The sequence below is a fragment of the Podarcis bocagei genome (genome assembly GCF_964188305.1).
Source record: "Podarcis bocagei genome assembly, chromosome: 1".
NCBI classification, from domain to species: Eukaryota; Metazoa; Chordata; class Lepidosauria; order Squamata; family Lacertidae; genus Podarcis; species Podarcis bocagei.
In genome coordinates this window covers 138,936,122-138,962,223 of record NC_138125.1, presented here as the reverse complement: position 1 = coordinate 138,962,223, position 26,102 = coordinate 138,936,122, and the positions used below count along the sequence as shown (strand labels likewise).

At 42.9% G+C, this 26,102-nt stretch overlaps 1 protein-coding gene across 3 annotated transcripts in view; it reads right to left on the bottom strand.

Moving 5' to 3' along the window:
* BARD1 (BRCA1 associated RING domain 1) overlaps positions 1 to 18,932 on the bottom strand; it is a 67,066-nt gene extending 48,134 nt beyond the window's left edge. The window contains exons 1-3 of one of the 3 annotated variants that reach the window (XM_081165002.1): positions 18,784 to 18,932; positions 17,345 to 17,401; positions 7,008 to 7,153 (exon numbers count right to left, since the gene is read on the bottom strand). In XM_081165002.1, the coding sequence (XP_081021128.1) occupies positions 7,008 to 7,153; positions 17,345 to 17,401; positions 18,784 to 18,920 (340 nt within the window). In that variant the 5' untranslated portion in view covers positions 18,921 to 18,932. The remainder of the gene's footprint in view (positions 1 to 7,007; positions 7,154 to 17,344; positions 17,402 to 18,783) is intronic. The other 2 variants (XM_081165004.1, XM_081165003.1) reach the window with 2 other exon arrangements.
* Between the last annotated feature and the right edge of the window lie 7,170 nt (positions 18,933 to 26,102).

The following is a 26,102-nucleotide window of genomic DNA, read 5'->3' as shown; positions in this document are numbered from 1 at the left end:
AGCAGAACACTAAAAAGGAATAAAATAAAAGTAATTACACAAGGTTCAAGAGATGGAACACTCTCTCTGAAAATCTCTTACGTATATTATTAAATCCACCTACAGACACACATAGATGTCTACAGTCCACATAATTTTATTATTGTTAGCAGTCACTTTTGACTGGATAACCTCCCAACCCCAAGAAAAAACTGACACCCACCCCCCATGGATTCAAAATTTCTGGCAATTTTGGTGTGCTTTTTCAGCATTCTAAAATGCTCACAGGTGGAAAAGAATGTAGTATGCCATTCTTTAAAAGAATACTTCAACTAGATGATCTGATCAAGCAAGACAATTTTTATCTTCTTCAAAGGTTCTACTAAGATTACAATTTACTGCAATACCTAAAGAAAGTAGTGCGATTTAACAAACAAAATGGGGTGGGGGGGGAGAGAATGAATCTTTTCCTGTCTTCTTACCCCGCTGAAGACCACCCTCTGAAGCCCATTCCGCCTCCGCCTCCCCGCTCCAATCAGGTTGATACTAACCTAGCTGGGAGAAAATGTCCGGAGGAAAAACAAGAGACCAGGAAAGAGGGCTCTGAATGCCTAAGCACCCCTTCACTATTTTAAGATTTAATCTCCACTCTGTACTTTAGACGTAAGGAACAGAGATGAGTTTGAAATCACTATGTTTAGTTTGAGCTTCACCCCCACATAGAAGGGTGGTGCCTATCAACTTGAAAGTAAGCAATTGGGCCCTTCAATATGCATTCCAACTGTGTATGCATTTAATGGATTCTAAATTCACGACTAAATCCACTGCATTTAGTCAAGACTCATTTCTAGCATTTATTCATCAAGAGACTTGAAGAACTGGGCACAAACATACCAATCTTAATATAGTACAGGATTGTTTTACAAAGAAAACACAACTACATGATACTGCTACGCTGCATATTAGCCATATACAGTCATACCTTGGATCCTGAACGTCTTGCGAGTTGAACGTTTTGGCAACTGAACGCTGGAAACCCGGAAGTGAGTGTTCTGGTTTGCGAACGTTCTTTGGAACCTGAACTTCCTGCAGCCAATCAGAAGCTGCACCTTGGTTTCTGAACATTTTGGAAGAAAAACGGACTTCTGGAACAGATTCCATTCAACTTCTGAGCTACCACTGTATTTAATATATAGTTGCATACAATGGTACAGGAATAATATCTACCCAAACTGAAGTAGAATTATTTTCTACAAGATGAACCAAGGTTCCTTGTGCTCTCAGTTGATACAGCCCTTAAGGATACTTCCAAGGAGATAAAATTTGAGATCAAAAAAGATTTATAGCTATAGTGCTGCCTATCCACGGTTTTCCTGTAATGCACTAACAAGCTATAGAGGAAAAAGCAGCAATTAGAAAATCTAGTTTAACTATCATTAATCTGTATCAAAAGAATATAATGATGCACATTGCGTGCTGCTGAAATTATTCTCTATTATGAGTTTTCAGAACAGAAGTTGATAAATCTCTTTGACAAACTAGTCCCTTATTAAAAACCAAAGGGAAGTGCTTTGATACCATCTGCACAACATTAGCACCTTCATGACAGAATGATTAGTTCGTATGTTAAGCATTCAGCTCTAGGGGAATAAAAATTATGAGGATTTTCCAGCTTATTCAAACACTTGTTTTGAGCCATTATGAAAACTCTTATCATACACATGCAACACCATGCAATCCATAACAGAAAAGGGGTCAAAATCACCACCTCTGCATAACAGCCAAATTGGGACACACACACACCTCCGCAATGTCCAATTTGTTGCCCTGTACACCTGGTCCAGCATGTGTTTAAAAGCACATGGCCAGCACCTGCATGCTTTAAAAAGAAAATAGCTTTCCTTTTAGCTCTTCAGTGAAAGTAAAACTATGTTATGAAGAATATGGTAGAATCATCTATAAGCAGTGGTCAGGAAAGATTACAGCAGACAACTGCGTCTCTTTAAAGTACACTGAGCCAAGAAAAAAAAAGTCTGCTAAAGTAGCTGGGAAGTTCGTTTTTGAAAAAAGCATTACTATAAATCAGAGTTCTTTATCTCCAGTATGCCACATACTATGTCCCTCAATTGAACAAGTTCTTCCTAATTACCCACCTTAATTACAGTAATTATACACTTTAGAGTAAATGCAGGTAATAAGGTTCACTTGGAAAGGATGCTGTCAAAGACAGTGGAACGAAGAGCCTCGCTCCTCTCGGGGATGACAAAGCCGATAATGACAATAATTTAGGAGGGCTGTTTACCTTCTCCCATGCATTTAGGGAGGGGAGGAAGACTTGAGCACATAGAAAAGAGGAGGAGAACAGAGTCAAATGAAAATTGCTAGTGATGATCACAGCTCACAGGCAAGGTATAGGGAAATGCATTTCAACAATGGCCTGAAGAGCTTGCTGTGCCAGCTACCTCTTAAATCCCATACCTTACTTCTGTCCCCAATTCGTTCACAAGATTAAGAGTTAAAAATGGAAAGCAAGAAAGACATAGCCCCTGGATAGTTAGGGGCTCTTTTCCCTTTTGAATTTATAATCTTTGATTTGACACCCTCCCACTTCTTACAAAGAAAAAAGTTATGTGGCACCTTAAAGACTAACATCAACATTATGGCACGATCTTTTGTGTCACTAGACACATGGAATGATCTCCTCAGAGAGCAGGTATAGTGATATTTTCAGATGACACAAGTATGGAGAAAAAAACAGATCAGATGAAAATGAAATGTGACAATTATGTTAAGGTGAAACAAACACAGTAACCATTCACAACAGTAACTGATAAACTGAATATCCTAGCATTTGTAAGGTAATTAAACCCTGCTGTGCGATAGGACGCCATTATCATGATTAAAGCCACAGATGATAGAACCAAACTTATTGCTAAGCAGGGTGGATTTGATTTAAATCAAATCAATTTAAATCACGATTTAAACCACTAGTCAGTAAGACTTGTTTTAAATCATTTTTTTACAGAAAGACTCATTCTTGCTGGTATAATCTTAATATTTACAACCAGATGAAGGTTTTATTTTCGGAATAATAATTGTTTAGAGTAGTTTCTACAGTTATATCAAAAATTACTGATTTGGTTATACTATTAGAAATACATAGATAATTATGAAATTATTGTAAGGTTTAATAAGTTAACTGTTTATAGGGGCTATATCTCCCTGCAGCTCTGGCTTTGGAGAGACTGGCCTTCCTTTTTCCGGGGGTGGGAGAAACAGCAGAAAGAGCAGGCCGAGGAGAACCAGGCTGGTGGAAAGCTGGAAAAGGAGACTCAAGGACTGGAGCAGAGAACTTCAGGGATTCCTGCTGCAGGACTGAAGTTCCAGGTAGAGACTTTATTGTTTGGAGAATGTCAGGCGAGCCTTGGGAAGGAGGGACTGGAACCGGTGAACTCTTATTAGTTGACTGGCAAGCACTTCAAGGTCTTGACAAGTTCTTAAAGATCCCAGTTACTATTTCCTCCTCCAAAAACACCCCTTTGGATTTGCTTCTACATTCAGGTGCCTATTCTGTACAGTTAAGTGTGAGTGCAGTTGTTGGGACCCAGTGGGATTGGGAAGAGGTTGCCAGCCCTGAAGTGCCTTCAGCACTTGCCTCAAGTCTGAGTTGCACAGACATGCAACTGACTTGCACAATTATTACACAAAGATCCCAAGACTTGTGGAGTATTCTGTTCACAAGGTTGCACTTTCATTTTTACTGCTTCACACTTACCGTATTTTCCGCCCTATAGAACGCACTTTTTCCCCTCCAAAAATGAAGGGGAAATGTGTGTGCGTCCTATGGGGCGAATGCAGGCTTTCGCTGAAGCCTGGAGAGCGAGAGGGGTCGGTGCGCACCGACCCCTCTCGCTCTCCAGGCTTCGCGGACCTCTCCGCAAGCAGCGGGAGCGCTCCCGCTGCTTGCGGAGAGTTGCCGGCATGCCGAAGCCTGCGCGCGCTGAGATCAGCGCGTCCAGGCTTCGCGGACCTCTCCACAAGCAGCGGGAGCCAGCACTGGGCTCCCACAGCTTGCAGAGAGCTGCCTGTTTGGGGGCTGGGGTCGGGGGAAGCTCGGGCCTCCCCCGCCCCAGCCCCGCGCCTGGGGGGGGGAATAATTTTTTCCCCTTTATTTCCCCCCCAAAAAACTAGGTGCGCCTTATGGGACGGTGCGTCCTATAGGGCGAAAAATACGGTAGCTACTTGCGCAGATCTATTCCACTCCAAACCATTTATTCATTGAACCTTTTGGAACTTAGCATTTAAGAGGTAAGGGGTTGATTTTGTGTATATAAATTTGCAAAGGAACAATGGGATTAAGGTTTTTTCCTCAACCCTGTATGCTTATAACATTATAACAGTATGCTTATAACAGTTAAGTGATAAAGGAACAGCACTTGGAACCATTATTCAAGTGTTGTTTGCTGCTCTGATCAAAATCTGACACCCCCACATGCCCCTGCCTTAAAGCAATAAAGGGAAATTCAATCATGGATCTCCCATATCACATCTGTTTTGACCCCTTAAGAGGCAAAGCATTGTTTCCTAAAGTCTAGTTTGGTTCAATTCTGCAAGACAAAGGATCCACAATTGATATGCAGACACTGTTGCAGGTTTCCCATGAGTCACTGCATTGGCAAGACAGAGATTTCAATATGTCAGCAAAAACCCCGAGTAAAGATTATGACAAAACAAACCCCTTCTTTGCTAAAGCAGCAGCACTGTGGTTCAATACTAGCTCATCAGGAAAGGCATTTAAGTCTTCCCTAGTCTGAATTTAATTACATGTAAATTAAAAAGAATCTTCCTTTTTCAATTACTTAATTAACATATTTTGATTGTCACTTGAAGATGGTTTCGTTAACACTTGCCTTCTAAGATTTAATTTTCAAATTGCCTACCAGTCATCTTAAGAAGGTAACATCCAAATACATGAGATACTACACAAAACAGTTGCATTGAAGGAGTTTTCCTTTAATTTAATTTAAATTTGTAACAAGTGAACCTTTATATTAGCAGACTGCTAGCATTTTTTTCAATCTAGAAGAATGAACCAGCTGACAGTTATATTTTTTACTCAAGAAAAAAGAAGCTAATAAAAGGGTCTACCATGCAATCTGATAACAAAAGGGGTGGATCTGATTCAGTTTTATGTCCGGAATTACACTTTCAATATAAGCAAATCTGCAAGTAATAGTTGCTCTTTAAAGAAAAAATAGTGGATATCGGTTGGCTCCAATCTGCACTCACCATGAACTGGTTCTGACAATTTATATGAGTCTTCATAAAACCATGGTATAACACTTTGCATCACTGGCGTCAGTGCAAAGCTTCTGGTTTCTATTAAGCCATTGTTCCATTATGTTCAAACCAAGGAACTCTAGCTGAATGCCAGTTAAGAGCAGAAAGCCTTGAGATTAAAATGTTCTCCTGTTGGTTTAAAAATGCTATCTTTTCTGATGCCAGATTTGTATTTTCTTCCTTTGCATAGAAACCAAACTATTTTCAAGCATAGAAAGCAGAAGGGCACATATCACACTGGAAAATGAGGAAGTGAACAAGGACCCAAACTTTGGGGCCGATATCCTGTCCCCATGTCCATCCTGACAACAATATTACAGGACTGAAGAACTTCGGTCACTGGCATCCGCTCAGCTGGACTCTGACACACAGAAACTCTCATTTCTGATGAAACTGATTAACAAAGCTACTATTCTAGCCATTTTAAAATCTGGAATGGCTAGCCTGTGGCTGTTCAGACACCAGTGGACTACAGCTTCCACAACCCCCAATGACTGGCCTTGCTTTTTATGGCTGAAGAGCTACACAATTAGCCACTTCCATTTAAAATAATATCCAAACCAACACTCGGTGCACTCTGCAAGTGCGGAGATCAATAGCAGGGTGGTGCAGCAGCACTCATGTGGCATCTGGTGGCCTGTATTGCCATTGCGCATGGTGACAGATAAGGACAAGGCGGCAAGGCTGCCACAGTGCGAACATGCTCAGGGCAAGGAAGTGCTACACTGGCTAGCAGAGAGCACAGCAATGATGTTTTTGCCAGAATTTGAATTAATCTCCCCATGTCAATGTAGGTACACTCCTTTCTACCTCAATTACCATGAGAGTGACTTAGTTAAGGCCACACACTGAGTTTGGTGGGCAAATGAAGGGGGAATTTACCAAATACAAATGTCAGTTATCCAATGTGAATGCAACAGTAATGAACCCCTGTGATCTTAGAAGCTGCATCAGAATGTTTGGATGGGAGCTGTAGTTCAAAGCATCTGGAAAGCGCTAACCTGGGGAACAATCCTCTAGCATTAAAGAGCACTGAACGAACTGCATTCAATACTAATGTTTGAAAAGGCTTTCTATGAACAGATTCTGGTTTTGACTGCAATCTAAGAGCCAATACTCATACTATGTTTGCTGGTCTCCAAATGAATAATATTTGTTCATGAATGTAATTGTATAACTAGAAAATATGGCATGGAAAAATGCATAAATATACTCAAATTACCTACAAACCATGTTCCCTGGCACAGGGCTACAAATATCTACTCTACAATAAAAAGCTCTGTAGAAAGCACACTGCACGTCTTACCTAACCACAGGTCTTTCAAGATCATGAAAACAGGGCACTGTGTTGTAGGAATGGGCCCATGCTTGGAATACATAATGAGAAAACTGACCCTCAGAACCTTAAGCAGGGATGAGAATACAGAAGCCCCATAGTTTTATTAAGCTTTTTTTTCCAGGAGATGGTCCCCCACAAAATGTGACATTTTCATCTAAATTCAACAGATTCTAGTGAACTGCAGGTATAAATGCTGCATTAGCCTTTACCCTTTATTCTAACGAAGATCTCAGTGGATTTCAGGAGGGTGAGGTTCATACTTTGCTATAAAATGTCCAGATCTCACATTTAATAGCATTTCAGAAATGTGTCTGCCCCACATGCTTTAAACAGCCATCCTTCCACTTACCTGATAAGTCCCTGCCCCACAGACTCTGCAGTTTGCTGTGCAGTTTGACAATGTTGTCCAGCTGCCTGTTTACTTTCACATCTTGTACCATGGCTGGCACGTGACACACTGGGCAAGCTGTTCCACTGCTGTCACCCACACAATTTCTGCAAATCAGATATAAGCAAAAACATTTTCACACAGAGTACTGGCAACAGTTTCAAGATAGGTGGCTTAAGCGAAGTCTTATGTAAGTACTGAAGTACTAATACGGCAAAGCAAGGCAATCATTGCCACCCTGAGCTCCTCTGGTAGGGAGGGCAGCATATAAATTTAATAAATAAATTAATTATTTACATTTTGTCTGTAATGCTGGACAAGATAGCAGACATTTGGAATAAGTTATAAACCAGCGAAAACCACATCTTTCCAGCTAGTAAGAGCCCAATAGCTAAAAGAGCCTAATAAAATCTGACTAAATAACAGGCTGCAATAAATTATGAAAGCAGTGATTTGAACATATTTCATGCACCTTTTAACAGATTTATCTGGCTACAGATTATCCAGCCTGTGACAATGGCCCTATGAAAATATAAGGCTTAATCATAGTTAAAATGTTAAAGTATGGATACCCAAACATGGTTAAGGGTCAAATACAAATTAGGATGATAATTCCTGGTTTGAAGTAGGCTTTAAGCATTACAACTCTACCAAGCATCCATCCAAGATGCTTCAAGTTACCATATTTTATGCTCTATAAGGCACACCTGACCATAAGGCGCACCTAGTTTTTAGAGGGGGAATTCAAGAAAAAAATATTTAAAGGGAGCACTGAGCAGAGCCTGTATGCATCCCCGGCTCTGCTCAGCGCTCCCTTTCACGAGCCGCATGGAGGTTGCAGGCTTTTCCCTGAGGAGGGAAAAGGGCAGCCCTTCTCCCTCCTTGGGGAAAAGCCCCCAAGAGCCACACACACACACTCCGTGTGGCTCTTTAAAGGGAGCGCGGCTCTTGGGGGCTTTTGCGGGAGGTGGGGGAAATGAGAGAGCCTCGCTCTGTCACTTCCCCCACCTCCCGCAAGAGCTGTGCGCTCTTTAAAGGGAGCAGCTCAGGGAGCAGCCTGCCCGCTGGCTGGCGGGGGAAGCTGGCGGGGAAGCCCAATTCATTAACACTTAATTCTCCTGCTGAAATCATTCAGGACCTGCTTAATTCTCTTCCACGAGACTTTAAGTGCTTAATTTTGGCTTGATCATAGCCTAACAGTTTTGTGAGTACCTATCAGAATTGATCAAATATTTGCCTTAGCAATAAATCTTGCTCTATACCAGGATGGCTAACCTTTGGCCCTCCAGATATTATTGGACACCAACTCCTGTCAGACCCAGTTATTACGGCCAGTGGTCAGGGAAGATGACAGAAATATCTGGAGGGCACAAATTCCTCATCTTTGAGCTATACAATTTTTTGAGAATTAATTACCTTTCCTTTCTGTCTGAAGTTCTGGATAACTCATATATGTTGTGAGCTAGAAGGAGCAACTAATAGACACACAAATGGATCCCTGGACTCAGAGAAATTTGTATGGGGCAGAGTGGGAGTGAAATCACAAAAACTGATGACACAGGATATGGTCTAAAAGCACATGTGTCAAACACCTTGCAAAACAGGCCTGGGTCTGGTCAGTGCCTGGGTCAGTGGCCACTTGGTTTGCCACCTTGGGTTCCATGACAGAAGAAAGGTGGGGTATAAATGGAAGAAAATGTCAATATGTTAAATTCTACTCAGTACATTTGGTCAGATCTCAGGGACATTTTGCTGTATTCTGTAGTACCAACAACAGCACATAAAGAACATTGGTGTTCGGTCCTGCTAGACCAAGTCCAAGAACAACACAGATACATTAATAAAGGACTAGAGAAAACTACAATAATAGTAAAGAGTAAATAATATACAAGAGGAAACTGAAGAAATAGAAATGTTGAACTTATAGGACACTGCAGATGGGCAGAAGAGAATACAAAGAGTGCTGAAACATCCATAAAAACATGGAAGAAAACTACTGTCCTGAAACCTGGGGACAGAGCAAGACAGAATGGGTTAAAATTGCACCAAAGAAAGTTTCTAATGACCACAGTGCAAAAAGGACGGACTGCACCAGCAGTTATCACCTTCTGCTTCCCAAGAGATCCACTTTTTGTCTGGATTTTAAGCAGGATTTTCCTCTCTTTTTACAGGGCAAGGCCTGCCTCTTGAGGAAGTCTGGATAACACAAATGACCTCTCTTAGAGCCTGCTGGTACAACTACAGTGATTTTTAAAAGACCGATGTTCAAGGGCATATTCAAATGTCAGAATGCACTAAATTTCAGGTGGCATGCCATGCATGCTAACCATAGGCAGCTTTCAGAAGTTACCTTCGACCAAACTGCAGCGCTGCAGGGACCAGCTTTGTTCAAGCCTCAGAAAAGGTTACCCAGTGCTCAGAGACCCCTTATGACCCAGCGGCTGCCGTTTTGTTGCTTCCACACACTTCTCCTCTTATACATCAGTCACCTCTTACTTTCCGCCCCTCTCCAGGCACATTAACAGTTTATGCCGCAGCAAAACTATTTTGGTCTGACCTGCAGCTGACTTGGCTTGGAAAACTAACTGCAGCTGACTTAACTACCCTAAGCAGTGTTCAGGGTGTACTCCTGTGGAAGACTCAACTATAATTTGTATTCAATAAGAGGAAACAGCATAACAAGAGCTTTTGTTGTTGCTGCTACTGTTATATTTTCTCCTTTTCTGCCTTTTCTCCAAAGCAACCTTCTTCCAACCATGAGAAGAGCACACTAGAATCATTTCTTTAAGACACCTGGGGAACGAAAATCAGTCTCTTCTAAAGCAATGTGGATGATGGATCTTAGTCTGCTGATTCAGAAGAGATTTTTGAGGTCAGGAGTTCCTTCCCCCACTCTTTCCAGATGCTGGTCTCTCCCTTAGGAAGACAGCCAAACTACGGGTTAAGAAATTTATCTTGGGGATGATCAGACAACAGTTTTGCTTTCAGCTAAATGCCAATACTTGGGATTTGGAAAGAGTCTCCATGACACCTACCGTGGGAAATACTGTATATCCATACGTCTCAGTTTCAAATCACCTCCCTTGCTTCAGCCATCTAGATTTCTTTTAGTGGACATGTGAGGATTAATACATCAGTAAATCAATTGACGAATAGTGTTAAGCAGGTAGTTTGCTGTTTTACACACACCTCAGTAGCCCCATCAGAAAGCAAAGGCAAAACTGGCGACTCTACTAGGACAGGGGCCATTACTCAGCCCCTGAAATCTGCAGGTAGGGCTAGGAAAGACTGCCTGACTGAAACCCTGGAGAGTCGCTGCTCCTCTGTATAAACTAGGAATGGGGAAACCTCAGTGCTCTGGGCCTATCTGGCCCTCAGGAGTCTCCCCAGGGCCACACTCTCTACTGGACCCACTATGAACCCTTCTGGGGCGTCTTTGCCTGGCTGAAACTTTGCCCTTGAGCATCAATAATGCATTTTGCTTTCCTGGATAGAGGTTGCAGATGAATGTGCAAGTGTGATGAGACTAGTGTACTATACAAAGGAAAATTTCACATTTATTGATCAGCCCACTTCTCTGCCTCTGGCTCCTCTGTCCACTGGAAAGTGGCCCCCAGAAGGTTGCCTTGAACACAGTGTGCCCTGAAGGGGCTGAAAAAATATTCCCTATACTTGGTGCAGATACTTCTGAGCTAGATGGATCAATGCTAAAACTTTAAGTGCAAGGGAGCTTTCTATGCCTTACAAGAGCTTGATTCCATGCACACTTTAACTGAAGTATAGGCACTCTCTGTCCTGTATTATAAATGGAACCACACACAGATATTCACTCACTTCTGTGCAGCCCTTTGGACCCCTGGCAATGCCACTTGGAAGAGTGGGAAACCCTTGGGAGTGTCATGCAATGCCAGGGAGCAGGGAAGAAATCAACTTTCTTCCCTCCCCCCACATGTCTTTATTGGTTCCATGTGCCATTGTTTAATTTCATTTTAAGCAAAACATAAAACCCAGAGAGTCCTATGGCACCTTAGAGGCTAACAAATTTATTATAGCATAAGCTTTTGTGGATTCAAGTCCATTTTGTTAGTTGGATAGCATTTAAACCACCATACCATTAAATTGTTATTGCTTGGGCTGTCCCTGGATTCCAAGGATAAAAGCCAAGACGACTGCTCAGTCTTCTATTATTCACACAAATATTTATATTTGCATGATATTTTCACCTATCAGCAATGGATAAAATAGTTTAAAATGTAATCTGTCTCCATACCAGTTACCTAATCCGGGTCTTTGTCACTGGAGCAAATCTATGAAAGCATGTTATAGTTCTACGACTTGACTAATTTCAACAATATTTAACTAGTCAAATGGCCAGTTTAAGACACAAGGAAGGAGAAAAGGTACAAAGTGAGTCAAGGGGATGTGAATGAAGAAGGAAGCAGGAGCCACTGTGGTGGGACATTCCAGGAAAGGTAAATACTAGGTGGGGTGGTGGGGGAATTAAACCATGAATGGCACTGGAGACTGTTAGATCAGGTGATAAGTCCAAGGGAATTGGGGAACTGAAGGAAAGCATGAATTAAGCAGTTTGTATGGTGCAGATCACATGGAAAGGGGCAAGAGAACTTCAGTTAAAGAGTCTCAAGGAACTAGGACTGTGGAATATTTTAGAACTATTTCCAGAGGCATTTAAAAATAACTCAAGAATAGTGAGAAAACAGTTCAGTGGCAGTGTGCATGCTTCTCACATATTTAGTCCCCAGAGATTCCTATTTAAAAGGAGTCCCAGGTAGCAGGACTGAGAAAAAAAACCCTGACCAAGTTCAATGCGAGATGCTGCCAGCCTGGGCAAGATAGCTCAGTGGCCCACCTGAAAGTATGACAGCAGCTTTTCATGCTTACATATGTTGAAACGTGTCAGACAATTTAAGGGGGACAACCACAGCAGCTAGAGGATATAAATCACATGGGTGGGGCTGCATAACCCAATCCCATCACCCCAGAATATAAACTCCCCTGCATTCACTTATGTTTGCATGCCTTTGGAAACCTATAACGCCTTTGGAAACTTATAATGCAGCCCATTGCTGTGCCACTTATGGAACCAGCAAAGGTATCCTCTCCTACTTTACCAATAAGGCCAAAAAGATGCTGCAGCAGCTGCAGTCACTTTGGAACCTTTCCACAAATGATGTGATGATAAATGTTGCCAGGTGTCTTATAGACAATGTTTAATTGCAACCTTTTAGTTTACTAGTTCTGGAGGCTCATTTAAACAACAACAAAATTGCATCTTACTGCTGTTTCTTTTAAAAGTCTCCATAGCTACAGCTTTCTATTAAGGGGGATCTAACACTGTGATGGGCAGAAACGGCAAAATAAGATAAACAGAAGAAACACACAGGCCACATCAGCTCAATTTTCAGACAACACACTAAACCACGGTTTGTGCTAACTATACGGCTTATGCTCCAAGGCATGATTTGGGCTTTAAAAACCATATAGCAAGGACAGTGATTTAGATCTACTTGTTTACTTTCAGTTTTTGCCTGTTCCTTCACTGCAAACTCTAGAAATGGAGCACCCTGATAAGTCCTCATATTTTACAGGCATGCAGGATACATGATGGTCTGCCAACTTCACAATTAACCTGCTGCCACTGAAGAGGAGGTGACCCAGTATTTGTGCTTGGTTACATACATGTAAAATGAAAAGCAATGTTATGTGCAGTTACAGAAAAATGCAACCTCTATGCTCTCTCCTAAAGCATCTGCTTACTGGTATAGGTTGTTTTAGAACCAGATTCTAAGTATGCAGTGTATTCAAAACAGATAATCCGAACCTCAGGGAGATCTTATCCACCTGCAATGTTTTAAAGGTAAGACAACAAAAACACTTGTTACTGCACCACACAACAGGGAGCAAATCAATATATACACTTCAATATGAGGGCGTATCAGAGCAGGTCAATGACTGCATTTCCCTTTAATATAAGCTCAGCAAAACTGAAAACAAGAACTCCTTTCCTGAAGCTTAGTTTTATTCACTTAAAAAAACCTCTCAAGATTCAGAAGTTCAGATCCTAATGTTGACCAATGTGATGGATTTTGTAACTGACAGTTGCTTCAACTATGGCTGATGATGCAAGATACCATAATTTTCAGATAAATATATTACACATTACCTTTAAAGAATCCCCACAAAAATCAAATGGCGTAAGATGTTTGGGTTTTTATTGTATGGGCAAAAGGTTAAATGAACAAGGATCCACTACCAAAGGTTACTATCAAAAACTATCCCTTTACATGGCTAGATGTTGTGAACCACACTAAGATCTACAGATGAAGGGCGGGATACAAATTAAGTAGTTTTACAGCAAGCAGCTACACAGAGCAGGACTGCACAACCAGTGATCCACCAAAATAAGGATAACATGTGGGAAGTGAAGTTACAGGAAACCAGGCAGAGGGTCTTCTTGGCAGTGGCACCAGTGTTAGAAACTGAGATATGAAAGCTAGGAGCTAAATGGCGCCTTAAACCTAGGTTATGGGCGCAACAACGGAATGTCTATGCACGCTTTTTTATAACAATAATACAAAGCTGAAAATGAACTGCAGCTAAAATATTATGTTCATTTTTCACATGGTCTAGTCCTTCCGCTGTCCACCCACCTAATGTTCTTAAGAGGGTCTCTTCTCCAGTCTTCAGAGAGTAGCTGGAAGTGGGGAGGCAAAGAAAGGTCCTCCTTCCCTTCCACTCTAAAGTTTTAATGTGAAGTATTAGGCGCAATACTAGGCCCAGAGCTCAGAAACTGCTTGTGCTAATGAAATTCCCTGCCACAAAACATGCCTAGAACAATGGGAGTTTTGAACACCGAGTGGCACCCACGCTGCGGAACGCCCTCTCATCAGATGTCAAGGAGATAAGCAATTATATAACCTTTAGAAGACATCTGAAGGCAGCCATGTATAGGGAAGTTTTTTAATGTTTAATGTTTTATTATATTTTTATTTATGTTGGAAGCCGCTCAGAGCAGCTGGGGCAACCCAGTCAGATGGGCAGGCTCCAAATAATAAAATTATTATTATTAAGATAAATGCAATTTGCTTGCCAGTTCTAGGCAGGCAGCAAAAGCAGGAACTTAAGTTATGCTATTCTTGGCTGGCAGGCTGCATTGAAGCTTGGTAGTTTACAAAACTGCCCAGTAGAAAAGATCATTACTTTGCCTGAAACAAGAAATGTGTCTGCTTGAGATCAATTAAGTAAGGCAGGGAAACTTCTTGCTGTACTGATCAGATAAAGTAATATAAGGCAGTCAGTTATTCTAATTACATTTCTTACGTCACTTTATACAAAAAAAGAAATTGGTCAAAGCATCAAAATAAAATCAGCTAAAAGCCAAATGTAAAGTGGCTCACAATACAAAATTTGTAAAATGAAGACAAAGCAATATAATGAAAAAGACAAGTCCTAACCTGCTCCACCACAGGAGAAGCTACCGTATTTTTCGCTCTATAACACGCACCTGACCATAACACGCACATCGTTTTTAGAGGAGGAAAACAAGGGAAAAAATATTCTGAATCAAACAGTGGACGTATCATTTTTGTGCTTCATGCTGTGGCCACAGACATGTGATCTGATGGTGAATTTGGGGTGACCCAATGCAAAAATCCTGAGAATCCCTGTGGATCCATGCTTTGTAACCACGTTTTTGCACCATTGCAGCCCCAGGCAACAGTGGGTGCGTGATTTTTTTTGGGGGGGGGGCAGGCTGTAGCCATGGACATGCTATGTGCTCTGATGGTGAATTTTGGCTGACCCAATGCAAAGTTCCTGAGGATCCCTGTGGATCCATGCTTTGTAACCACGTTTTTGCACCATTGCAGCCCCAGGCAACAGTGGGTGCGTGATTTTTTTTGGGGGGGGGGCAGGCTGTAGCCATGGACATGCTATGTGCTCTGATGGTGAATTTTGGCTGACCCAATGCAAAGATCCTGAGGATCCATGTGGATCCATGCTTTGTAACCACGTTTTTGCACCATTGCAGCCCCAGGCAACAATGGGTGTGTGATTTTGGGGGGGCAGGCTGTAGCCATGGACGTGCTGTGTGCTCTGATGGTGAATTTGGGGTGACCCAATGCAAAGATCCTGAGGATCCATGTGGATCCATGCTTTGTAACCACATTTTAAGTGGGGAGGGAAGGAAAAACACAGAAGGCTAAGAATGCAGGAGAGGGCTATAACGTGAGGAAAGGAAGGCAAAAGTTTTCCCCCACCCACCCACCCAAGCCAGCCACTGTTTAAGGATTTCATCCTTTTAAATGGAAGAAAGCATATTTGAATGCTGTGTGTCCCCAAAAACAAAAAGCAGGAAGTCAAATCAGAATTTTAAGCCGAACCTGTAATCTCTCTTCCCTTCACATACATTGTTCCCTCCGGAGCAGGGACAGGATAGAGCGACGCTCTGCTTTCCTCTCTACTTGCCTGGAGGGGAGGGGCTTTCCCTGCTCTTTGTTCGGACGCTCTGCTTTCCTCTCTTCTTGCCTGGAGGGGAGGGGCTTTCCCTGCTCTTTGTTCCGTTTGAGCAAACACAGCAACGAAACAGAGCAGGGTGGGCAGTAAGACCCTGAGGCAGAATGCAGGAAAGCAGCAACTTCCTGTCTCACGGAGCTCCCTTCTCCCTGAAGCGCGGTTTGATTTTTGCTTTATTTTTCGGCTCCAGGGACCACACATTCGCTCCATAACACGCACAGACATTTCCCCTTCCTTTTTAGGAGAAAAAATATGCGTGTTATAGAGCGAAAAATACGGTAACTTAACATCAAAGAGCCTGGGTAAATATAAATGTCTAAGCCTGGCACCTAAAAATTGACACTGATGGCACCATGAATGTTTCTCTGGCAATAGCATTCCATAGATGGGGTGCCACCACTGAAAAGGTCTATTTCCATGCAGCCACACTCCCCACCTCACTCACACCCTGATGAAAACCACAGCGTCTGGGCTGGTTCCTGTGGTTTGAGACAATCTTTAAGGGGCCTTAAGCCATGTAGAGCAAAACCATGTTTTAAAATGAACCAGAATTTTAAGGCCACATGTGCCTCCAACCACAGCAATAGATCCAGAAGTGCCCCCCAAGCTGTGAACCTGCTCCATTAGGGAGGAGTGCAACTATTTCTAGAAAAGGTTGTGTCCCACCCATCAGGTCTAAGGAACTGCCCAGTAATAGTGCCTTAGTCTTTGCTGGACTGAGCCTCGGTTTATTGGCTCTTATTTAGTCCACAGGCAGACACCAGTCTAGCACATCCATTGCCACACCTACAAATGTAAAGGAGAAAAAAAGCTGCATGTCATCTGCACATTGATAACACACTCCAAATCTCTGCATGATGCCACTCAGCCATTTCATACAGATGCTAAACAATATGAAGCCTGGCCTCTGTGAAACCCCACTGCTTCACCCAAGCACCTCTCTGGAAATGGCCATCCGAATAGGGCGGAAACCATCTCAAAACGGTGAACCTAGATCCACTTTGGGCAGCCTCTATAGGAGGTTGTGGGTTTTGAAAGTTGGTGAAAAATCAAGGAGAATCAACAGAGGTCACTGTACATGGTGACCTAGGCAGTTCATGTGCCAAAACTATGCCTAAACCCTGACTGAAGCTAATCAACAAGATTATCAATTAAAATTACCAATCAAGCCTTATCCAAGAGAAGTTGGAGTGGTTTTTCATTATTGGATCAGCCTGTATTGCTTTAAAAGTATGCATGTTTTTATGCAACCCAGAACAGCTCATAAAACAAACGTGTCAATTATTTTGGTCTGAAAGTGGCCCAACTTCACAGGCAACCACAAATATATATAATTCATTAGTCAACAACAAACTATTGCACCTAATGTAAAACACTCATCCAACACGCATTACTGAGCCTAGCAGACTCCAAATATTAACTCCTAAGTAGGGTGAATTGATGTTTCCTGTACAATTATCCCACTTTTTAAAACAGTGTGGTTTATAAAAGCTTAAAATAAGCAATAAATACCATGTGACAAAGAAACAAAAAATACCAAAGACAGAAGAGCAGATCGTTTTAAAACAGAAGCAAGAACACAGAAAGCAGAGGCTGGATGGCCATCTGCCATGGATGCTTTACTTGAGATTCCTGCATTGCAGGACCCTTCAAACTCTATGATTCTATGACTAAAAGCATATTGAAGAAGAAAGGATCTTCAACATTCACCAATAAGCCAGAAGAGGAGTTATTGCACCACAGCATAATATGGAATTACTTACAGGCATAAGACATGTTCACAGCCTCCTATGTTCACAGGTTTCTTCAAAATGTCCCTACTGTCAAGGAAAGTATATATATATTAAGTTCCTGTCCTAATTATCAGAATCACATAATTAATTCCTAATAAAGTTCTGGTACAAAGCCTATAGCTTTTTATTTGTTTTGTGGCGTTGCTTTACATCTGCCTTTCCATTCCCCCTTCTGATTTTCCCATGGTAACAGGACAAATCTTAAAGGAAGGCTTAGAATTAGAGCTCATGCTTTGAACGCAGAAAGGTCCCAGGTTTGATTCTTGGCATCTCCAAGTAAAAGAACTTCAGGAAGCAGGGCTGGGGAAAGCCTTTGACTTAGTAACCCGCCCAGAGTGGCTGAGGAAAAGTATTATTATAATAATTGTTGTTGTACCCAGAGGGAAGCGGCCGCTCACAGCAGACAGAAGTAGGCTAGATAGACTAGGGCTGCCATTCGTCCCGGATATTACCGGGATTTCAAAGGCAGAAATGATGTCCGGGGGAAATATCAGAAATGTGGTGCTTTGTCCTGGATCTTAGGCAAGTCAATGGAACAACAACTCAACTTTCAGAGTGTCCTGGTTTTCCCTTTTTGAAATAAGGCAACCCTAAGATAGACAGATATGTCTTACTCAGTATACAGCAATTATGTTATTATTTTATCTGTAAGGGGGGAAAGGCAGAGTATAAATACATCTGTAATGGTGATGATATATGTCCAACTTGATTTATTACACACAAGCTAGCTTTACCATCATCACCACCACCACCATATGAGAAGGCTCCCTGTTTGTGGAATGCTCTCCCCAGAGAGGGCCTCTGCGGCCTTTAGAAGTGGGGGGGATTTTTTTGATGTATTGTGCTTTTTCTTCTCTTTCTTGATTTGAATATATCCATGGAGGAGGGGTTGCTTTTGATTTTAAGTTGTTTTGGCTTGCTTTGGGCAAGATAAAAGCAACCGACAAATTTAATACATAACAATAAATAGCAATAACAACACAGCACCTTTATGAGGAAAGTGTTTGACAGGTTCCTGCCCCGAGAGACTTACAATTCAAAACAGAGGAGACTTGGGGTGAGCTGGTGAAGGAGGGCAAGAATAAATGGGGGGAGACAGCAGGGATCTTTCAAGGTGGTCCCACTGGGCATGAAGAAGCGCCCTTCTCCCCCCCCCCACCCCCGCAGCAGGGGCGCAGGGACACAGACACGGAAACCTATGTCTTTTTGCACACACGCACATCATGCTGTGGGGGTGGTTGTTTTTCTTTGTTATTATACTTTATATTCTTGTGTTTTTATAAACCCTCCTGTGATATAATAAGAATAATAAACACACGCCGTATATATTGACACACACACACAAACATATATATGTATCTATATATACATTCCCGCCCGCCCGCCCCCCCCCCGGGACAACTGATTACCACTGCGAGCAGCTGAGGGCCTCGGCCAGCCTCGCCAGGGCGGCGCCGGTCTCCTTCCACCGGCGGCCTCTTGGCTCGGCCTCCATGCGTCCCTCGGGCTGGTTCCCGGAGCGCCCCCGCAGCGCCGCCGCCCTCATGGCTCGCCCTCGCCTCGCGACACCACAGGAGCCCGCCGACGCTTCGAATTCCGCCGCCGCCGCCGCCCGGCTCCGCCCCTCGCCCAGCGCGCCGGCGCCAACCGCGGAGGGAAACGCGCGCGCAAAGCCGCCGCCCAAGCGGCCTTTCCGGGCGGAGGCGCCGCCCTCCGGGGAAGAGAAAGAGAGCGGGGAAGGTCTTTGGCGGCCCGGAAGCCCCTTCGCTCCGCCTCGGAGGCCTCTCTGCGCCCGGGATCCCTCTGCGCGTGGCGGGGCAGCGCCACCTCGGAAGACGCTCCCTTCCCCCTTCGCGGGCATCTGGGCGGGGTGACTCGGCGGGTGGGATTGCAGCCCAGTGGCTCCAGCAGGCAGAGGGGGCTTAAGGATGCGCAGCGCCAGCCCCTCTTTCGTTGTTAAAAAGTGTGGCGCTTGCCCTGGCCACTTAGTGGTGAGTAAGTTTACCTTAAGCAAGAGGCTCCACTCTAGGTGAAAGCGGAAGGCTGGTGTTTTTTCTATTTCAGTGAGCTAAACTACCTGATGACACATCGCTGCAGCTCTCACATATAAGAGAGGAAACCTGAGAAGTCAGAGATGGCCAGTAGTAGCAGTAGCAGAGAAGCTCTGCAATGATGAACATTTCATCTCTGGCATCGGAGAGAGGAAAGTTTACTGAAGTGCATAAAGGACTGAATCACATTACATGTTTGTAGTGTTACTTTGTTCATGTAATGTTTATATGTAACTAGTTTTAAGATTATTCTGCAGTAAAGCTTTGAAACTAATTCTTTGGGTATAAAGCTCATTTATTTCTACACAAGGTCCAAATTAGGAATTCCTCTGAAAAGCTATTGACACAGGGCTGAACTTATGGGGTGGTGGTGAGGGCAATGAAATGTGTGTTCAAAATGTGGTCAGTCCCTAAGCCTGACGTTTGAAAAACCTGTGGAATGCAGTAGTATTAACATGTTCCTAAAGAGGCTTCAAGCACTTCTGTAGCTTCTATTCTTCCCCCTTCATTTATCACATTCTTCCTGACACAGATATTTCACTGGCCATTGTTTTTGTTCAATAACGTTTCAGGGTTCAACCCATTCTACTGCTTTTTATTGCTTGCTGTTTTTAAAAAGATACCTCTGCAGAAATCTGCACACACACCCCTTCTGTAATTACTGGAGCACATAAAGCAGTTATAGCAGGAATTTATCACTTTCAGGTAGAAATACTCTGAGCCAAATAAAAGATAGAATAGGGATGCCAAAAGCAATTTATAACAGGCTCACTGACATTTCATGTTGTGAAGCCTTAACCAGCGAATAAGCACCAAGTCATAAATCTCTACGCAAACGTGATTAGAGCAAGCAAGTTGTTCTTGGAGGGAGCCCTATCATAAATATATTCTCTGATGCAAAGCAGCAACATTTGGTTGACAAAAGTCATTAAAAACAGCTGTCAGTAAAATGTACAACCATTCTCTCTTTTAAATCCTTTGCCATGCCACCAGCTGTTTGGGACTAAGGTAAATTGTTCATTTTGGTAAAAGAGCACTGGCAACATTGCACCTCCTTCATATTTTATAAAGAGCTTAGTGGTATTCTCAAGTGTTATTTTTGGTGTGTGTATATCAAGTGTGCAATGGGGAATCATTGCTCCATTTGGGGCTAATCGTTAACAGCAAAGTTTGTAGCTGAAAACCTCCTTCCATTGAATTGACTCATAGTATTGTGCACATTTCACACAGGGCTGCTCCCAACATAATGTTGGCAGCATATAGAAGCCAATGTGAAGTGACTTCCATTCTCTGGGCCTATGTGGGTTTTCTTCCTTTGTGGGTGTTATGAGGCCCAGCCCTGGTATCAGAAAAGTGGGGCAGCCACCTCCGGCAACTGATGTCGGGTGGCTGACAACGATGGCACAGTGCTGGAGGACAGAGCTGTATCTGCCACACAGCCTGCCCCTTAAACTAGCCAGATGTGCTCTGGTGCTATGGAGGTCCCTGGTCCATTGTCAGTGTTGAAGTAAGATTTAACTGAAAGTACAAACAGCTTCCCTTATAAACCCAGTGACAGTGGGTGGTTTGTGTGCCAACTTGTAACCTGGATGTCTCCATCGACATATAAGACCAAGAACATACAAACATTCAGGTTTTAGAAATGCTACAGTAAATCACCATCAAAAGAACAACCATGACAATAAAAAAGCTGTGTTTTCACACATGACGGTGTTGAAGGAAACACTGATTCTGATGTGCATTCCAAGTAACACATTTGTCATTTCAGTTTTATTCATGCCATGTTCTACCTTCAAAAGGCCAAACAAAGGCTTACTTCTGTCTAGATGATCTAGATTCTGCCTAGGTTAAGCTTCCTTGCCTTTAGCACTGAATCCAGTTTCTTGACCATTCTCCTGCTATTTATCCAAAAAGAAAGTTAACATTGGATAACATGGTGTTTGAACTGTGCCTGGGATACAGTGAATTGGAGTTAATCGTGAGGAAACAGATTAGCTAATGCACATTGGATGAAGACATTCCTACCCCTTCCTGGTATGTATTAGTGACGTAAGAAACTGAAACAACCTCACTGCTTTTATTGGGTACATAGCCTACAGTAAGTAACATGAGAGGTTATCCTGAACTACCCAGATCCACCTTGTTATTCGCTGTCCCAAAGAGCCAGTATGCCCTCCCCGATATATACAATACTTATTGAGAACAAGCACCATTGTAGAATATACAATGTCCAAAGTAAACATAAACAAGGTTGTGCTGCTAGTTTCTTAACCATTTTGCTGTACCAGCTATGTGGTCAGTCATCTGATATGTCTTCATCACTGGTGTTACTTTAAGCCTCTGATTTAGAAGATGAACAGGAGGTGAAAGTACAAGTAGAAAGTATAAAAATGCCCCTCCTTCCTACATACTTTTTTTTTTAAGTGTCTCCTGTGATAAATGGTAACAGGCTGGTGGATGCTATTTCATAGTTCCGCTGAGAAATACAGTGAATGAGACTTCTCAATGATTAGCAATGGTGTGTGGCTGAAGCTTCCCAAACTTTCTTGGGCTTGTCTGGACAGGAGCTTTTATCACAGGAACCAATCCTAAGAAAGCAATCTTGAGATGACAATGCTGTATCAGGCAGTCTCAGCTGAGATGGGAAACATGGGAATAAGGAAACGACCAAGGAAACACAGCACTTTATAAGAGATGGTTTCCTTTTTAAAATAAAGCATTAAATCTTTGCAATCAATCGCAGGCATGTAAACAAATAAAAAGAAACACCCACGAATATTTTTCCATTATTATTGCAGTTTCCCCCATGTTATCTATACTATTTTCTTACGCACAGCTGCCTTTATCATCTGTGTCACACAAGTAGCACCTGTAAGAAGTGTTGGATCCTTGCATTTTGTGGCACTAGTAGTTTTGCTACCAATGAAACTCTGCATATCCTCATACAGACAGCATTTCATCATTGTAAATCTAAGCAGCGTGGCCACCTCTTACCCAGAGTTTCCTCCAGTCTCTTAGGGGCCCAATATGTTGTATATACAATTTTTCTGTGGGATTTTTTAAAAATTAAAATTGGAGTGGAAGCCAGTATTGCCCCCATTGCTTATTCCCACAAGTTCCGAAATCAGTGGCTCCCTTCCACCCAAGTCCTCCTGGGACCTTCTCAATAGTGGATCCCAATTTGTGGAAAGCCCTCCCTGGGAAAGTCTATCTCCCTCCCTCATTGTTAACATTCAGGAGAAATTTAAGAACATTCCTATTCACCTAAACATTGGGTGTCAGAAATATACAGCTCCTGGCAACCTTTTAATTATTAGCTGTGAGGATATTTGATTGTTTTAAAATGTTTCCAGGTTTTTAAACTGCTTTTGCATTGTTTGGCTGTTTTGTGGTTTGCCACTCCTGGACAGCTTTGGGAGGAACAGTGGGATAGAAATTTTACAAATAAATACAGTAGTTACATATTTCCCTCAATATCACCTACATTAAAGCTTGCTAAATTGGTGTTTGCCATTACTGTCCTTCAACAGAGCCAGAACTACAGATGTTTCTGCAACTGGCAACACAGCAGGTCTGGATAATTTTTATAGTAAATGCCTCAGCTGGATACACTGCCATTGCATTTGAGCTGTGAAACCATATTATCTCCATATCTCTTGCCCAATTAGCAGCTGTAGCTTGCAATCCTGAATATAGTTACAGGTAGGTAGCCGTGTTGGTCTGCCATAGTCAAAATAAAAAAAATCCTTCCAGTAGCACCTTAAAGACCAACTAAGATAGTTCTTGGTATGAGCTTCCGTGTGCATGCACACTTCTTCAGATACATTCTTCAGATTGTGTGCATGCACACGAAAGCTCATACCAAGAACTATCTTAGTTGGTCTTTAAGGTGCTACTGGAAGGAATTTTTTTATTTTAATCCTGAATATGTTTACCTTGGAATAAGTATCAGTGAACTACTGCACTCCAGGTCTTTTTGACTACAACTCCCAACATCCCTCACCATTGGTCATGCTGGCTGAGGCGGGTGGAAACTGTAGTCCAAAACATCTGGAGGGCCCCAAGGGGGTTGAGGAAGAATGCCCCAGAGCATTCTGAAATATTGGCCTGGATCAGGGAATGGATGAGGCCATCCCACCTGAGAAAATGGAAAGGCGCTGCCCTGCCTGCTGCCTGCTCCACTTGCCACTCCTGCTGAAGCCTTGCTTACTGGGGCTGCCTCAGGGGCGCTGCGTGGACGCTTCAGACCTGACCCAGGAGTGGAGCAGCTGCTGCTGCTACCCATATCCCAGCCCCAAACGCCAGCCCAGGCGTGGCTTCCCTCAATGATGGAACTATAGTGGGGGTGCCTGGTTGCGCCCCTCAAAACATGAGCCCGGGGCAATGGTTCCCCCCCCCCCATGTTACACTACATGGCTACAGCTTCTGGGTTCCAACGAGATCTTGTGGGAGCCTAGCAAGATCGCGCAGAGACTTTCAGAGGCCTCACACGACCTTCCCAGGTCCCAGCAAGTAGGGCTCTCCTGAGAGCTCCCCAGACCCTAGGAGCTGCTGGGTCAGTGCACCTGGTTGTTAACCAGAAGGTTGGTGGTTGAAGCCCACCTAGGAACAGCTGTGGGCAGTTTTCTGGCATTGCAGGGGGTAGGACTAGATGACCCTTGGGGTCCCTTCTAATTCAACAATGCTATGATTCTATGATTCCACCTTTTCAATATGTGATTGAGGCCGGCTGGCGTGGCAACCAAGATGTCTGCTCTTGCTGCCGTGCCTCATTTAGCCCTGAGGTTAGGGCTTTCCTGTATGTCTACAACTATCTTGATTTCAGCCAGAATAGCATTGGAAATTAGGTTGCTAATTTGGTTGAAGTTTTCTTTTCAAACCAGGAGAAACCACCAGTGGAGCGCCTGAATTGTATAAGGTCAGTAAAGAGACATGACTCCAACTTGACCTGGAGTAAATGCTTAAGCTATTTATTGACTTGGGCGTTGTGTTGATTCAAGTACCTACATTCATATTAGTTGCATAATTATAACATTCTTCAATTTTATTACCTTAACTATGAAAATGTGTTACTTTTATGACACCTTATATGTACTGGGCACTGTACACTAGCTAAAATCAATAAAGAAAATTAATAAAATGTAGTTATAAAACAATAAAAAGCTTTGCCTGCAGGCTTACAATCTAAACATATTCCCATTTTAAGTACTTCCCAGCGCAATCCTATCCACGTCTTCTCAAAAGTAACCCCTGTTCAATTCCATGGGAATTACTCTAGGTAAGTATATATAGCACTGCAGCCTCTGATTTTGTAATACTTGTTTTCACACATCAATCTTTTTACATTTTCTATTGTATCAATAAAATAGGAAAGCACAATGTATGTATTATAGAGTAGCATAAAATCAAAATTCTGAATTCTGGAAGTTGTCTTATAATTATCAGCTGCCTCCGCTTTTGTAGCTGGAGTCAGTCCGGGCCCCACCCTCCCAGGCCAGATGGGAAAGGCCTGCAAGGCAGGGAGCAGGTCCCCCAGGACTCCCAGCCCAGATGCTCCCTGGCCTCTTCAGGAGCCTCCGCTTTTGTAGCTGGGACCAATCAGCATTAACTACCCCATTTTAGCAATGTACCAGGTTATTGTTTTTTTCTTTTTGCAGACGTAAACCGTACAATCATACAACATTTGCTAAAGTTGCTTCTGTAGCTTCTAGTAATTCATTTCAAACATCTTTTCTGTTATAGTCTTGTCCTGCTGTATTCATGTTTTTCCTGTACAGTCCGACTGTGCCACAGAGGAGTACTTTGGTCCTGTCTGGTTTAGAGAGGCTGGCCCAAATCAACAGGGGGGAATTTTCAGCCATTTCACCTACTTTGAAATCTGATGCTTCTACTTTGTTTTTAGCTGCATTCTGAGGGGTGATTTGAAATTCTGTTTGGGGAAGGAGAGACTAAGAGAGGCTGCCATTTTGTTTTTTTCCAGGAAAACCTGTTCTGGTGTGATTTTTAAAGTTTCAGAAATAAAATTAAAAATAAAAATAATAAAAAATTATTTAAACCCCGCCCTCCCCAGCCAAGACTAGGCTCAGGGCGGCTAACAACCAATAATAAAAACAAGTTGATTAAAATACAATTTAGAAAAATGATTAAAATACAACATTAAAACATTAGGATGCAGCCTCTTCACAGGAGGAGAAAGAAAAAAGAAAGAGGGGGAAGGAATCAAACATTCTCAGCCAAAGGCCAGGTGGAACAACTCTGTCTTACAGGCCCTGCAGAAAGAAATCAGATCCTGCAGGGCCCTGGTCTCATGAGACAGAGCATTCCACCAGGCCGGGGCCAGTGAAGAGAAGGCCCTGGCTCTGGTTGAGGCTAATCTAACTTCCTTAGGGCCCGGGACCTCTAGGGTGTTGCTATATATGGACCTTAAGGTCCTCCATGGGGCATACCGGGAGAGGCGGTCCCGTAGGTATGAGAGTCCTAGGCCGTGAAGGGCTTTAAAGGTCAAAACCAGCACCTTAAATCTGAACCTGTACTCCACTGGGAACCAGTGCAGCTGGAAAAGCACTGGGTGAATATGCTCCCATGGCCGAAACCCCGTGAGGAGCCTCGCTGCAGCATTCTGCACCCGCTGGAGTTTCTGGGACAGCTTCAAGGGCAGCCCCGCGTAGAGCAAATTA